This window comes from Carlito syrichta, unplaced genomic scaffold, assembly GCF_000164805.1.
Source record: "Carlito syrichta isolate Samal-C Ts95f unplaced genomic scaffold, Tarsius_syrichta-2.0.1 Scaffold314117, whole genome shotgun sequence".
NCBI classification, from domain to species: Eukaryota; Metazoa; Chordata; class Mammalia; order Primates; family Tarsiidae; genus Carlito; species Carlito syrichta.
Genome location: NW_007258213.1, coordinates 44,229 through 57,497, shown reverse-complemented (window position 1 = coordinate 57,497; position 13,269 = coordinate 44,229). Strand labels below are relative to the sequence as shown.

The window sequence follows — 13,269 nt, the reverse complement described above, 5'->3', positions numbered from 1 at the left end:
AGCGGCAGCCCCCAGGACCAAGGGTTGAGGGTAGGGAGGTCTGTCGGGCAGTGGCCGCCCCCCAGGCACTGCTGCGCCGCGGCCTTCAGTGGGCCGAGCCGGGTTCCGTGGGCAGGCGGGCTGTGTGGCCGGCCGCGGTCACCTGCCCCGTTAAGGTGTTTGAGCTGATGCGGAGCAGAAAGTTGAGCTGAGGGTCCGCAGACGTGTTTGCTTTGCCCAAGCCGGAGAAAGGACTGAAGGAAATCCTTCCAGAGGATTACAGCTTCTCTGGGAAGCCCAGGCAACTCACTCTCGTTCCAGTTGCTGGGGCAGGACCCCTAAACTTAAGCTGGACCCATACCCTGGAAGCCCAGGAGGGCAGGGAGGTCAGCTTCACTTGGAAGTGGGGAGTGACCCTCAAGTTCTAGGAAGGAGTCTTTCAGCCTGGAGAAGTGGGGACAGAGGGAAAATAATTCCTCATTATGTCCCAGAACACACCTGGACATCAGAAAGATGCTTAATATTTTTCTTTCCCCACCATTTCTGCCTGGAGAAATAATACTCTCTTCTTGGAGAATTGGATGCTTGTGAGCTACCAGATTTCTGACGGGAATCTTTTGAGACATTCAAGGTGTCTCAGTGACGAATTGAGAGCATTAACTGGAAGATCTGTTAGAATTGTTTTGTGGTCTGAGCCATTTTTTATCAGCCATTTTGTCACTGTTGAATTTGGCCTAGATCATTCCCATTGCCTCCTCACTGTGTACCAGTCAAGCCAGATTTAGCAGCCTTAGTTAAAATTACGTGACCAGGAGGAAATAGCAATCTCCCTTTCTAGAACAGAAGTCTGCCAGCCACGGTGGCTCAAGCCTATAATCCCAGTGCTTTGGGAGGCTGAGGTGAGAAGATTGCTTGAGCCCATGGGTTAGAGACCAGTCTGCAACTTGGTGAGACCTCATCTCTACAATAAATCAAAAAATTAGCCAGGCGTGGTGACGCGTGCTTGTAGTTCCAGCTACTTGGAAGGCTGAGGCAGAAGGATCACCTGAGCCCAGCAAGTCGAGGCCACAGTGACCATGAGCGTTCCCCTGCACTTCAGCCTGAATGACAGAGTGAGACTGACTCAAAAAAAAAAGCAAAAACAGAAGTCCATTTTAATCAGAAGTGCTTGAAAGCTTGGATGAAGGTTAGAATGCTTCAAATAAATACATGCAGTTTGTTTTAATTCATCTTGCTATTCTTGAGCTTCTGACACCCAAAGAAAAGTTAGGCCTCCTAGTCCCAATAAATTTGCTATTTGGTTTTCCTGTAACACACATTAAGACCCTTTACATGACTTATTTAAAATGCTTGTGAAATGTTTACAAAAATCAGAAGTCTTAAAACAGCAGTGGTGATTTTGCATATTCCAAGACTGTATCAGTTGGTAATGTTACTGTACAATGAACTCTTCTTATATTTATTTACTGACCTGCCGGACTCAGGTGATCCTTTCACCTCAGCCTTCCAAGTAGCTGGGATTACAGGTGTGTGCCACCATGCCTGGCTAATTTTTTATTTTATTATAGACATGAGGTCTCGTCATGTTTTCCAGGCTGGTCTCGACTCCCCCAGGCTCAGGCAATCCTCTCACCTCAGCCTCCTAAGTGATGGGCTTACAGGCATGAGCCACTGTGCCTGGCTGAACTCTTCTTAAAAAAGTGCTGAATCTGAAATCTCAAATTTCAGATAATAATGTTGAGCCCATAAGTTATTTCATTATTGCAGCAAAATTTCTTAAAGTGATTTTAAGGGTTTTCCGTAATCAAACAATTCAGTGCTTTTATTTTTGAAACAGAGTCTCACTCTGTCACCCAGGTTGAAGTGCAGTGGCACACTCATGGCCATTGCAACCTCGACCTGCTGGGCTCAAGTGATCCTTCTGCCTCAGCCTTCCAAGTAGCTGAAACTACAGGCATGAGCACCACACCTGGCTAATTTTTTGATTTATTGTAGAGACGAGGTCTCACCATGTTGCCCAGGCTGGTCTCAAACCTGTGAGCTCAGGCAATCTTGCCTCTCCCTCCGAAAGTGCTTGGATTACAGGCATGAGCCACCACATGCAGCCAATTCAGTGCTTTTTGAACACTTATTTCAGCTGGGTGTGGTGGCTCACACCTGTAATCCCAGCATTTTGGGAGGTGGAGGTGAGAGGATTGCTTGAGTCCAGAGGTTTGAGACCAGCCTGGGTAACATGGTGAGACCTCGTCTCTACAATAAATCAAAGCCAGGCATAGTGGTGAGCACCTGTAATTCCAGCTACTTGGAAGGCTGAGGCAGGTCACCTGAGCCCAGCAGGTCGAGGCTGTGGTGGCTGTGAGCATGCCATTGCACTCTAGCCTGGGTGACAGAGTAAGACTCCTACTCAAATAAACTAACAAACAAACAACTAACACTTCTTTCAGTCTATCCCACTTCTGGCTTTATTCTCATTGTTCCCTGGGCTGCTGTTTTAGTTTGATTTTGCCAGGCCTTTACATATTGCTTAAATATGGCACTGATCCTCTCTCTACCCAGAAGCTTTGGTACAAGCATGTGTGGCTGCTGCTCAGGGTCAGTCCACATCTCCCAAGTCTCCTTTGTACCCATTTGGACTTAAGGGCTAGAAGTCCCTATTGTCCTAGTATTAAGTCTCCCACTGACATAAAAGCCAGCTGAACTGTTTTGGTTTATTTTTACAAGAGGACTAGTGGGTAAAAAGTACTAATGTAAAAAAGTATGCATATGGAAGTCTGACTGTAAAAAGCACTAACTTGGCCATCCCTTGCAGTGATCTCATGGGAGCCTGGAATAAGGACTTGGGCCTGATCTTGGAAATATGACAAGGAAAGAAGTCATCAATCCTGTCTGTAGCAGCCTGCTCCCTGAAAGTCCCACCAGTGTGGTCTTACACTGACTTCAGTGTTAGGTGTTTAGAAAGTAATATTTTGCCACTAATATCTGTCCATATTTGGCATAAATGAGCACTTGCTACATGCCAGGCACGGTGCTAAGTGCAATATTTTGTTCACATCATCAAGACTGAGCAAAGACATGCATGTGAAGTCTAATTGGAGATTGGGCAAAGGGTTTTATTGGAAAGTCTTTTTAGGCCAGATACTTGGGGGGTCCCTCATTGTTTTTGCAACAAGCTGCAGTGTTCCAAGTATGAACAACATCAGCAGGACCACATCATAAGATCTGCACTGGTGATGTTATGGGAAGTAGGAAGTAGGGAGAGGAGGAAGGAGTGCTTTCCATTCTCCTGAGATTTACAATCCATATAAATGCCCACCATCTTAACCAGAGTGCTTAGTAGTAATACCAATTTTACTTAGTAGTATTATAGTAGTACTTAGTAGTAATAGCACTCAATTCATGACATCAGCAGCCCCATCAGCCCTGCACTGCTCCACTGGACCTTGGTCCTGCTCCTACCACTGCTGATCCTCCATTTGTCTCTCACTAATCCTAGCCCTCCTCCCTTGCCCCTCATCTTCCACACTACCACTGCTTTCCTCCTGTGAACAAAGTGATTAGGAGAAAAACAGAGAAATGAGAAACGGTGAGAGATTAAAATACTGGCTCATACTAAACTGAGGCAGGGCTGAGATAAGACTGACAAGGAAAGGGAGGAGATCATGGTTGTTTCTACCACTTAAAATCGCTATATGTGATAGCCTGTTGCAAATGAATTGTTTCATCTTTTTCTCCCAAAGAACAGTTAGATACTTCTCTCCAGGGCCTTATCCTGGTAATAGGTTTTCCTGGTATTAGGTTTCTATTCCTGAAATACTTCTACCTTGTTCCCATAGATACTCTAAGAATTCTTGTTTCTGTTTCCTATCCTAAATATAATGCTTTCCCTTAATAATTTTGCCTTCCCCTGTATCTTCCTACTTTAATTGATCAATACAGGACCATCTTAGCTTCCTCCCTGGGTACCAGTTCCAAGACCAAAATATCCTGTCTTCTGAGAGCCATAGCTTCCTTGGATACTTAATAAGAACGTAAAAATTTGGCTGGGCTCAGTGGCTTAGCCTGTAATCTCAGCACTTTGGGAGGAGGCAAGTGGATTGCCTGAGCCTGCAGGTTCAAGACCAGCCCTGGCAACTTGGTGAGATCTTGTCTTTACAATTAAAAAAAAAAAATTAGCTGGGTGTGGTAGCACGTGCCCAGATACTTGGAAGGTGGAGGCAGAAGGATCCCCCGGAGCCTAGCAGGTCAACGCTGGGGTGACCATGAGCATGCCACTACACTCCAGCCTGGGCGATGAAGTGAGAATCCAACTCAAAAAAAAAAAAAAAAAGAATGTAAACATTCAAAACAAATAATTGAAACATTCTCTTACTGATGCAGACCACAAGAAGAAAGAATATTTTTTGGAGACCCTACGGCAGTATCACCCCAAAGCAGTCATTTGACTTGACCCTTAGTTATCACATGGCAGTCCCAGTCCCTGGAGCCATGCAAGCACATACTCTGCCTCAGTCTGTATGCTGCCACCTTTATCAAAACCTTCCTGACCAACCCACCAAGTCCACAAAGAGAAAGCAGGTCCTCTGACCAAGGCAGAGGACAATCAGATCAACACGTGGGTTGAGACAAAGGCCTTCAGTGAAGGGTCACACACATTCATCTCTCCTGACGATATTTATTACCATCCAAACATATTTTCAACAGGGAAGGACACAATCCCTAATTTCCCTAGGATTCACATTTTTCAAGTTTTCTAGGGACTCCATCTTTCATGGAATCCTCTTGTTCCTCTGGAGTCTAGAACAAGACTCCAGAGTTTTATATACCTTTTTTTCACACTGGTGGGAGAAAGTCTGTCTCTGCAAAGGGTAACCAAACACCCATTTCCTCTGCCAATTTTTGGGTTGACCTGTAAATCCACCTTATTTCCCTTAGGTCTCTGGTTCCTTCTGTCTGAGGTTACATTTATGTGTATTATCTGTCAATGAGCACTCCTGTCAGGCCACTATAGGGCATTAGTGACTTGACCTGCAGTGTCCATGGCTTCCCAGCTGGGGCTTTCAGGACAGATGAAATTTACAAGCAGTGTTTTATTGACTCTAGTTTGTTTTCCAGGAGACCAGGCCCCTCTTCTTTGGTCACAAGGGCCTCAGGAGCCACAGTGCTCCTTCTGAATGTCCCAAGTGAGGAAGTAGTAACAGAAAGATCACATGGATTCCCAAAGTTTGTTGGGATAAATATTGGACATAGTGAGGTACCCAAATCACAACTTGGCTGAATATACCAAGAGGGCAGGTACATCTTGGGACAGAATGGACTTAATAGAGAATTATGTTCTCAGTAGGTCACCTTAAATACTTGCCATCCTTACTAGCACAGACAGCACTCCTTTTTAGTTTTATGCTGATCCTTTGCTGCCTCTGCAACTCCCTCACAATGAGTCCCCATTTCCTCTCTATATTTTTACCTGAAAAATGCAGAGGTGATTTGGTTGGCTGGCAAGGTATATTAGCTCTTGACAAGACCCTGTGAATATTCTAACCTGTGTGAGTCCTCTGATGACTCATAAGACGTGAACTCCGAGAGAAGCTTTCTCCACATTCAGAACATTTATAGGGTCTCTCTCCTGTGTGGGTTCTCAGGTGACGAATTCGATTGGAGCTGTGAGAGAAACTGTCTCCACACTCATGACATGTATAGGGCTTTTCTCCTGTGTGGATTCTCTGGTGCCTGATTAAGTTGGATCTATGAGAGAAATTTTCCCCACAAAGGGTACATTTATATGGTTTCTCTCCCGTGTGCGTTCTCTGATGTCTGGTGAGGTGCATGCCCTGCCGGAAGCTTTTCCCACAAGTCAAACATTCAAAGAGTTTCTTCTCTGCCTTGTGAGCTCCACGGTTTGTAAGAAAGGGGATGCTGTCGCTCATGGCTGCCCCACACTCAGAGAAGGGGTAAAGTCTCTCTTTCTCATGAGTTCTTTCATGAATTACAAGGTGTGAACTCCGAGAGAAACTTTTTCCACACTCGGTACACTTATAGGGTCTCTCTCCGGTATGAATTCTCTGGTGCCGAAGGAGGTTGGAGCTGTGAGCAAAGATCTCCCCACACTCGGGGCACTTGTAGGGCTTCTCCCCTGTATGTGTTCTCTGGTGCCTGTGGAGGTTGGAGTTGCAAGAGAAGCTTTTTCCACATATGTTACACTGATAGGGCTTCTCGCCCGTGTGGGTACGTTGGTGTCGAGTCAGGTGGGTATTTTGACTAAAGCATTTTCCACATTCAAGGCACTTATGGGCCTCCTCTCCCAGGTGGGCTCTGTGTAGTGACAGAAAGTGTGGGTTCCCGCCAAAGACTTCACTGCACTCCACTCCCATACACAGTCTTTCTGCTGTATGTATTCTCTGATGCCTAATCAGGTTTGAGTTGTTAGAGAAATTTTTGCCACACAAGGGACATAAGTGGAGTTTCCTTGGCTGCAGTTCCTTCGATCGCCCCAGTTCTCCACAACTTATAGTTCCTGCTAAGGACTGTTCCATTCGATCCTCTGGGGAAGGCTCCCAATCCCCTTCCACCCTGTCACGAGGTCTTCCCTGCTCAGGACTCCAGGGCACCTCCCCTCTGACCTGGCCAGGGAGTAGCGCCTGAGGGTGGGTATGTTCGGGGGGTACAGACCGAGCATTTTCTTCCAAGTTCTCAAATTTCTCTTCCCCTGGTAGAGAAAGAGAGACAGGAAAACAAAACAACTCTACATTATTTCTACACTGGAGAAAAGAAAATCCCACACATCTACTACTGCCTGTTAGGTCAGAAGCCCAGAAACGCTGGTTCTTCCTCAGTTTCCCATCTTCTCCCTAAAGGTAAAGCACTCCAGAGAGGCATCCAAATACAGAGTGGGGCCATAGCTCAAGGAATCAAGCTCAGACCAGTCCTGGAATTCTCTTCAACTGAGCCTCTAGTTTCTGCCCTTCAGCAATGGGTAGGAGAAAACAGGACTGAGACTATGGTAATGTAAGTGAGCACAAGGGTGAGTGCCTCCTTGAAGTTTGCACCCTCGGTTCCTCACTGGGATGGGACACAGGAAGCAATGTACCTCCCTGGCAGCTGTAATGGGCTGGCCCTGCACCCAAACACTCAAAACGCCTCACTCTTTACTGTAGGAGTCTTGCTGGGCAGGCTGCTCATCTACATTCCTTACCTGGAGCTGGGCTTCTAGGACTCAGGCCCTCTTTGCCACTCTGGACACTGGGATCCCATGGTTTTCCTCCTTGTACCACCTGGGTGCTTGGGACCTTCTGACTGTGAATGTGAGATCCTGTTCACAAAGAAAGAAATAGATTCCTGTATTGCTACTTTCCTCTACCAGGCAAGGAAAACAAAGATAATCTTGTTCCCTGACCCCCGTAGATAAATACAGAATGCTCAATAAATCTGACAACAATGACTGGAATACACACTAAACTATTCCCAGTGATTACCCAGATTAAAAAATTAGGGGAGAGAGACTATGGCTCTTTTGCTTTTAACACATTCATGGGACTTGGGATTTTTTTTCTTTTTTTTTCTTCAATAAGAATGCATGCTTTTATAATTAAAACAATAAAATCAAATGGTCAGGGCAGTGAGTTTCTTGATGAATCAGTTTAATATCATAAAAGAACCTTGACTCTTAAGTACAAATATAAAATAGAACTAAATTCGACTGGGCAACTCCAGAAAGAAAAAAATGTAACATGACAACAACCAGAATAGAAGCTCTAAGAGAACCATGAAGTTATCTAAAAGTGTTATGTCTATACTATGCTAAAAAGAAAAACAAAAACCTCACTCTACCTCCAGTAAACATGGACTCAAAAAGAAGTTTAATTCCAACAAATTGTAATTTGATCTTCTCTTCCTATTTAGCAAACACCGAAAGCGCTCAACTTTGGGCATCAGAGCAGTAAAAAGAGATACAAAAGCCAGTGTAATGGCTCACACCTGCAGTCCCAGGTATTGGAGGCTGAGGCAGGAAGACTGCTTGAGCCCTGGAATTCAGGATAGGCCCGGGTGACATAGCGAGATCCAGTCTCTTAAAAAAAAAAAAAGTGATCAAGATAACCTGAGGCAGTCCCAATGAAGGAAAACAAAAACCAGCAGTAACCCCTTTTGCAGAATTAGTGCAAACAAGTTTATAGCTGTGATTCTCTTCATGCAAACAAGATATATAAAAACATACAATGTGTCTTTCTACTGATGGCAAGGTAGCTGTAATCATAAAGTATAGTCTTGTTTTATGCTGTTTTTTAAGACTTCTCCAGCAGTCTTTTTATCATGAGACTCTTCATACATATAGAAAAGTTGGGGGAACTGTACAATACCTGTATAAACTCCACCTAAATCCAATGATCAGTTTATCGTATTTCATAGGCATCATTTAAAATCTCTGCAACACATAGATGCAACTTAATCCAAACATCCACAAGACCCTCCCCCCCACTTCCTGATATGGGCTATGAGAGTTGATAAGTTGGAATGTTGATACCAGTGTTCCTGAATTTTTGTCTTTGGGGAAGGGCATAGAAATACTAATGGAGCATAGAAAACATGCAAGCTCAGAAGAATAAGCATCTCAAAATGCAAGGAATCAAGAACTTAGAGCCAGCTTCCCCTGCAACACCCCGGGACACCTAGTGTGTGTGATGCCAGCATGTGATCAATGGACTTGATTTGTTCTGCCCTTGCAAGTCTATTATGTTTCAGACTTCCTGCTTAGGCTCTGGCATCTGGGGCTTCAGGCCAGAGCTGCCTGTAAGTGTTGCAACTCAGCAGATGTTTGACTCTCCTGCAGGAGGCTTTAGACAAAGGGAGGTCTCCTATGTAGGTTTCTTGGCAAAACTCAAGAGTTTAAATCTAGGAGATGAAATGTAAAAGGGATAGAACCGTGGTCAGAAATGGCACAGTCATTATCCCTGGAAAATAAGTCCTTACCCAGTGAGTCCACATTCTCATAACTCTCCTGCACCGTGTCCCTGGAGAGGGCCCTCTTACTAGGGTCCTGTTGCCCCCATTCCTCCTGGGAGATGTACACTGCCACGTCCTCTAAGCTCTCAGGCAACTGAAACAGCACAAGATCTCCTTTAGCCCCTGAGACACCAAGAACAATTCAAGCAAAGTCATGGGTTAAAGGGGCAAAATCCAGGGGTGCCAAGCACACTTGTCATGGGGAAGAGGGGTGTCAGGCTTACAGGTGAGATGTGGAGAAGATACTTGTAGTATGGGAGAAAGGATACTCCAAGTGGCAGAAGGGCCCCCCACCAAAACACTCAGGAGAGGAAGAAGGGTACTGGGGGGAGATAATGGAAACTTCCACATCACCTGGGGCCCAGTCATCTCCTTGTCTTCCATGTTCCCTTCAGGAGGAAAAAGAGAAAGCCAGGGAGCAGATAATGCTGAAGGTGACAGAAATTATGATGAGAATGGCACTCCTAATTATTGGCAACCCAAGAATTGTTACAACACAGTATCCATTCCCCAACACTCAGTCTTTGTTTTTAGGATTGAACACCGAATAAAAGGTAAGAGAGGTATAATAAAGTGATATCCAAAATGATAGGGTGACAGTAAAGGAATACCACCCATAGCATTCCAAACCCCTCATCATTCTTGTAGCTTGAAATCACCTCTGTTCTGCACACAAAAGTACTCTACTAAGAGATACCCCCCCACCCCACCCCCAAGAAGAACCCACACCACCACTTCTAGGGTCTTTCACATCTGAGAACCTAGATTTCAGAAATTCCTCTCCTTAGCACCAGTGCTCCATCCTGCTAGTGTCAGAGGCAACCCCGAAGCCCCTCCTCCCTCCCACCTGCCCAGGCAACTGTTCCTCACCCCTCTCCTTTACAGCCTGGGGGTCCCTTTTGGGGCTGGGGCCTAGTAGCTCCTGCAGCCTGGGGCCAGGGCTTCGCTCAGTCTCCATTGGCTCCAGCTTGAAGCTCGGTGACTCTCGTGCTGTTTCCAGAGGCAAAGGCTCCTCCAAAAGCACTTCTGATCCCCGCCCATGGTTTGTGACCTGGGAACCAACCCACATCACTCATCATCACAGAGCCCAACAGGAAGGGAAATTAGTACCGGATTCTGAGGGCAAGCCTTCAACAGCGAATCACAGGTGACCCCTTTGGGCTCAGCGAGAGAGAAGAATGGTTTACACTAAAGGCTTTTTTATCCCATGTACATCAGTGAAAATGGGGAGGATCCAGTTCCGGTGCACATCTTCCCCCCACAGCTCTTTTGTTACACCTCACTCCTTAATACTCTTCCCACCTTTTCTAGACGCTTCTATTCCTCAATATTGGATAAGCTAAACTTGTGTGGTCCTGGAGGGCAGTGACCTCAGGGCTAAATTGTTTTTCAAAAGTCACAGTTAACAGAGGCCCAGCTCTGCAGAAAGAGATCAGACTGTTGACTCTAATATAACGATAGCTAACGGGTATTAAGCACTAATTATAAGCCAGTAGTGTGATCAAAACTTTACATGCTGCTCTCCCTCTGGTCCTCAAAACAGCCCAGGAAAGTATTTTATCATCTTCATTTTACCAGTGTAAAAGCTGAGGTCCAAAGAGATCAAGGAACTTGCCCAAAGTAACAGAACTAGTACTAGCAGAGAGAGAACTGAAACGCGGGCGATTTAACTCCATTGTTGGGCTAACATTGTTGCAAAAGCACTACCTCCCTGTGGAAACAGAGCCCTCGTCACTGCTCACTCTGTTCACTTGGAGGAAATTCGGAGGATGAGTGTTCCAAGTTAAATCACAGAAAGTCCTCTTCCCCACGTAAGGTCTACTCAGGGCAGTCAAGTAAATTCAACTGGGGGCGCGATGTCCCAGTCCACAGGGCTAAACCGCAGATAAACAACTCTGCGGCTCTCACCTGTTGTCTCAGTCTCCCAAGCTCTCTTTGCATATCCTCCACCAGAATCACCGCTTCTTCGCCGCTCTCCGGATGCAGCTCCTGTACCCGGCTCTGGATCTCCTGGGGCAAGATGGTCAGGAACTGCTCCAGCACCAGAAGCTCCAGGATCTGCTCTTTAGTGCGCATCTCAGGTCGCAGCCACCCATGGCAAAGCTCCTGGAGCCGGTTGAGAGCTTCCCGGGGACCAGATGCCTCCTGGAAGCGGAATCGTCTGAAGCGCAGGTGTGAGGCCTCGGGGCTCGGCGCTGGATTAGGTAGAGGCAGCTCCTGGCTCCAGGCGCAGTCCTCCTCCAGTTTCACTATCAGGAGCCCTTCCCGTTCCTGGGAGCCTGAGCCCGATGCCATCGTCAGGTCCCCGGAGCGCCTTGGCTCCGAAACCAGCTGCGCCCGCCTAGGAAGGCGCCCTGAACCCCGTGCAAGGATGGAGGGCGCCGACAGGGGCCCGGGGCTCCAAGCCCCGGCCGAAGAGCCCAGTTTCCGGACGCAGCCGGCTCCGGCGACAAGGCCTCAGTCGGTCCCGGGCACCGACGCGCCGGCCCCCTGGCCAACACCCGCCAGGATTTCCCGGAGGCAGGACCCCAGAGCAGCGCTTCTCACCCCGTCACAGACCCACGCAGGAGTCAAGCGTTCGGCGCCCACGCCGGAAGTCCCAGCGCGCGAGTTAGCCGTCCACAAGACAACAGCGCCTGCGCGGAGCCAGCTTCCGGATCACGTTTTGCGAACTATAGCGCCTATTGGGTCAGGTCTCGCTCACTGCCGACCAACGGAAAGGAAAGATTTGTGGGCGGGGGCGGGGGCGGGGGCGGGACGAGTGAGGGTCCAATTGGAGAGGGCTGGTGGGGCCCTCCGGCGAGCCGAGGAATCCCGGGGCGGGGCCGCTAAGACCGGGAGAGGAAAATAAGCCCCGGGCGGTTGTGACTAGCGGACAACCTGGGTCTGAATATTCCTCGGGGAAGCTTATTAAAATGCAAATCCCAGAGCACTGCGATACCCAATGCCTCAACGTGTTGGGGTAGGGCCCGGAAATCTGGATTGTTAACAAGCGTCCCCAAGGCAGGGGTGGCAGGAGTGTCTCGCCCGCCCCTGGGGCCTTGGACACTCGGGAAGTCGGGGCCTGCTCCATCGCCCGCTCGAGCTGCCCTGCCCCCGCCAGTGGCGCCGCGTGGCCGTCCCTGCGGGGCCTGCCGGGAGTTGCGGTCCGTGGCGCAACCCCGCGACTGCGCCTGCGCCATAGGCGAGCCCACGCTCGCCCGCGAGGTCGTGAAGGTCTCGGCCAGGGTGCCTCTTCCCTGTTGGGCTGGAGTCTTGCTTCGGGAGACCGGGTGTTCCAGAGGAGCACTCTGGGCCCGGCTCTCGCCTCGGCTTCCGATTTTAGGTTGTATTTTATTTTATTTTATTCTGTATTTATTTTTTAGAGACAGGATCTAGCTCTCTGTCCCAGGCTGGAGTGGAGAGGCGTGATCATAGTTCCTCCTGTCTCAGCCGCTTGAGTTTCCGGGACCACCGGCGCGCGCTACCACGTCCGGCCAATTTTAAAAAATAATATATATATTTTTGTAGACACGGGGTCTTGCTATGTTGCCCAGACTGGTCTTGAACTCCTGCCTTGGCCCCCCAAAGTGCTGGGATTACAGACTGAGCCACCGCGCGCCGCTTAGACCGGATTCTGCGTTTGCGTGGGACGTGCAGTCTTCATGATTCTCCAAGTGCTCTGGAGGGCAAAATTGTTCTTCATCTCCTCCCAGCTCTGTCGTGAGCTCATCGTGAGGGGCGAATGGAAGGAAACCAGGAGGGTCGATTTTCTGCTCGGCACAGTTAATGGACTTTGTGTCAGTGAGGGAAGGCTACCCGGCTGGCTGAAGCACCCATCCAAGGCCAAGGTCGGCCCATGTCTTTGAATGTCTCCACCAATGGTCAGGTCGCTTATTGACTGTTGCAATTCGATCCTCAGAACACAAAATTGTATGAAGTAGATGCTATTATCAGCCCCTTCTTACAGGTAATGGCACCGTTGTCTGTGAAGTCATTTGCCTAGGGTCACATAGCTGGTCTGTCACTGCAGTTGAGGCTAGGATGATGGTAAAGGGTAATATGGGATGGAAGAGGGTTGATTTTGGTAGGTAGAAAGAGTACTGAGTATTTGGGCTTTATTCCTGTTCCATTCCAGGAAAGAGGACAAGTCCGCTAGCTATCATGGCAAATGCAGACCAGAGGCCACATGACACACAAGGTCCATTTTGGAAAACCTAATTTAACCTTGTGCCCTCAGAGTCCTCTAAGTCTGGTGTGTTTAGGCATTCCTATTTCAGCAGACATAGATTCTACCTCATAAACAGTTTTGAGACT

At 47.9% G+C, this 13,269-nt stretch overlaps 1 protein-coding gene across 1 annotated transcript; it reads right to left on the bottom strand.

Moving 5' to 3' along the window:
- Positions 1-4,739: 4,739 nt before the first annotated feature.
- Positions 4,740-11,617, bottom strand: ZNF263 (zinc finger protein 263). The gene is made up of 6 exons (XM_008071104.2): positions 10,882-11,617; positions 9,844-10,024; positions 9,328-9,401; positions 8,941-9,067; positions 7,169-7,285; positions 4,740-6,682 (listed from the first exon to the last, which is right to left on the bottom strand). Exons 1-6 carry the CDS (start codon positions 11,266-11,268, stop codon positions 5,514-5,516), a joined length of 2,055 nt encoding a protein of 684 aa, XP_008069295.1. The 5' UTR covers positions 11,269-11,617; the 3' UTR covers positions 4,740-5,513.
- Between the last annotated feature and the right edge of the window lie 1,652 nt (positions 11,618-13,269).

What these genes read in the sequence shown, in the direction of transcription:
- ZNF263 (XM_008071104.2), bottom strand. Translation starts at nt 11,268, where the DNA reads ATGGCATCGGGCTCAGGCTCCCAGGAACGGGAAGGGCTCCTGATAGTG. An exon ending in CCAGGCTGTAAAGGAGAGGG is followed by an intron (nt 9,402 to 9,843) that starts GTGAGGAACAGT and finishes TGTCACCTTCAG; the next exon opens with CATTATCTGCTCCCTGGCTT. An exon ending in TGAGAATGTGGACTCACTGG is followed by an intron (nt 7,286 to 8,940) that starts GTAAGGACTTAT and finishes CTTTGTGAACAG; the next exon opens with GATCTCACATTCACAGTCAG.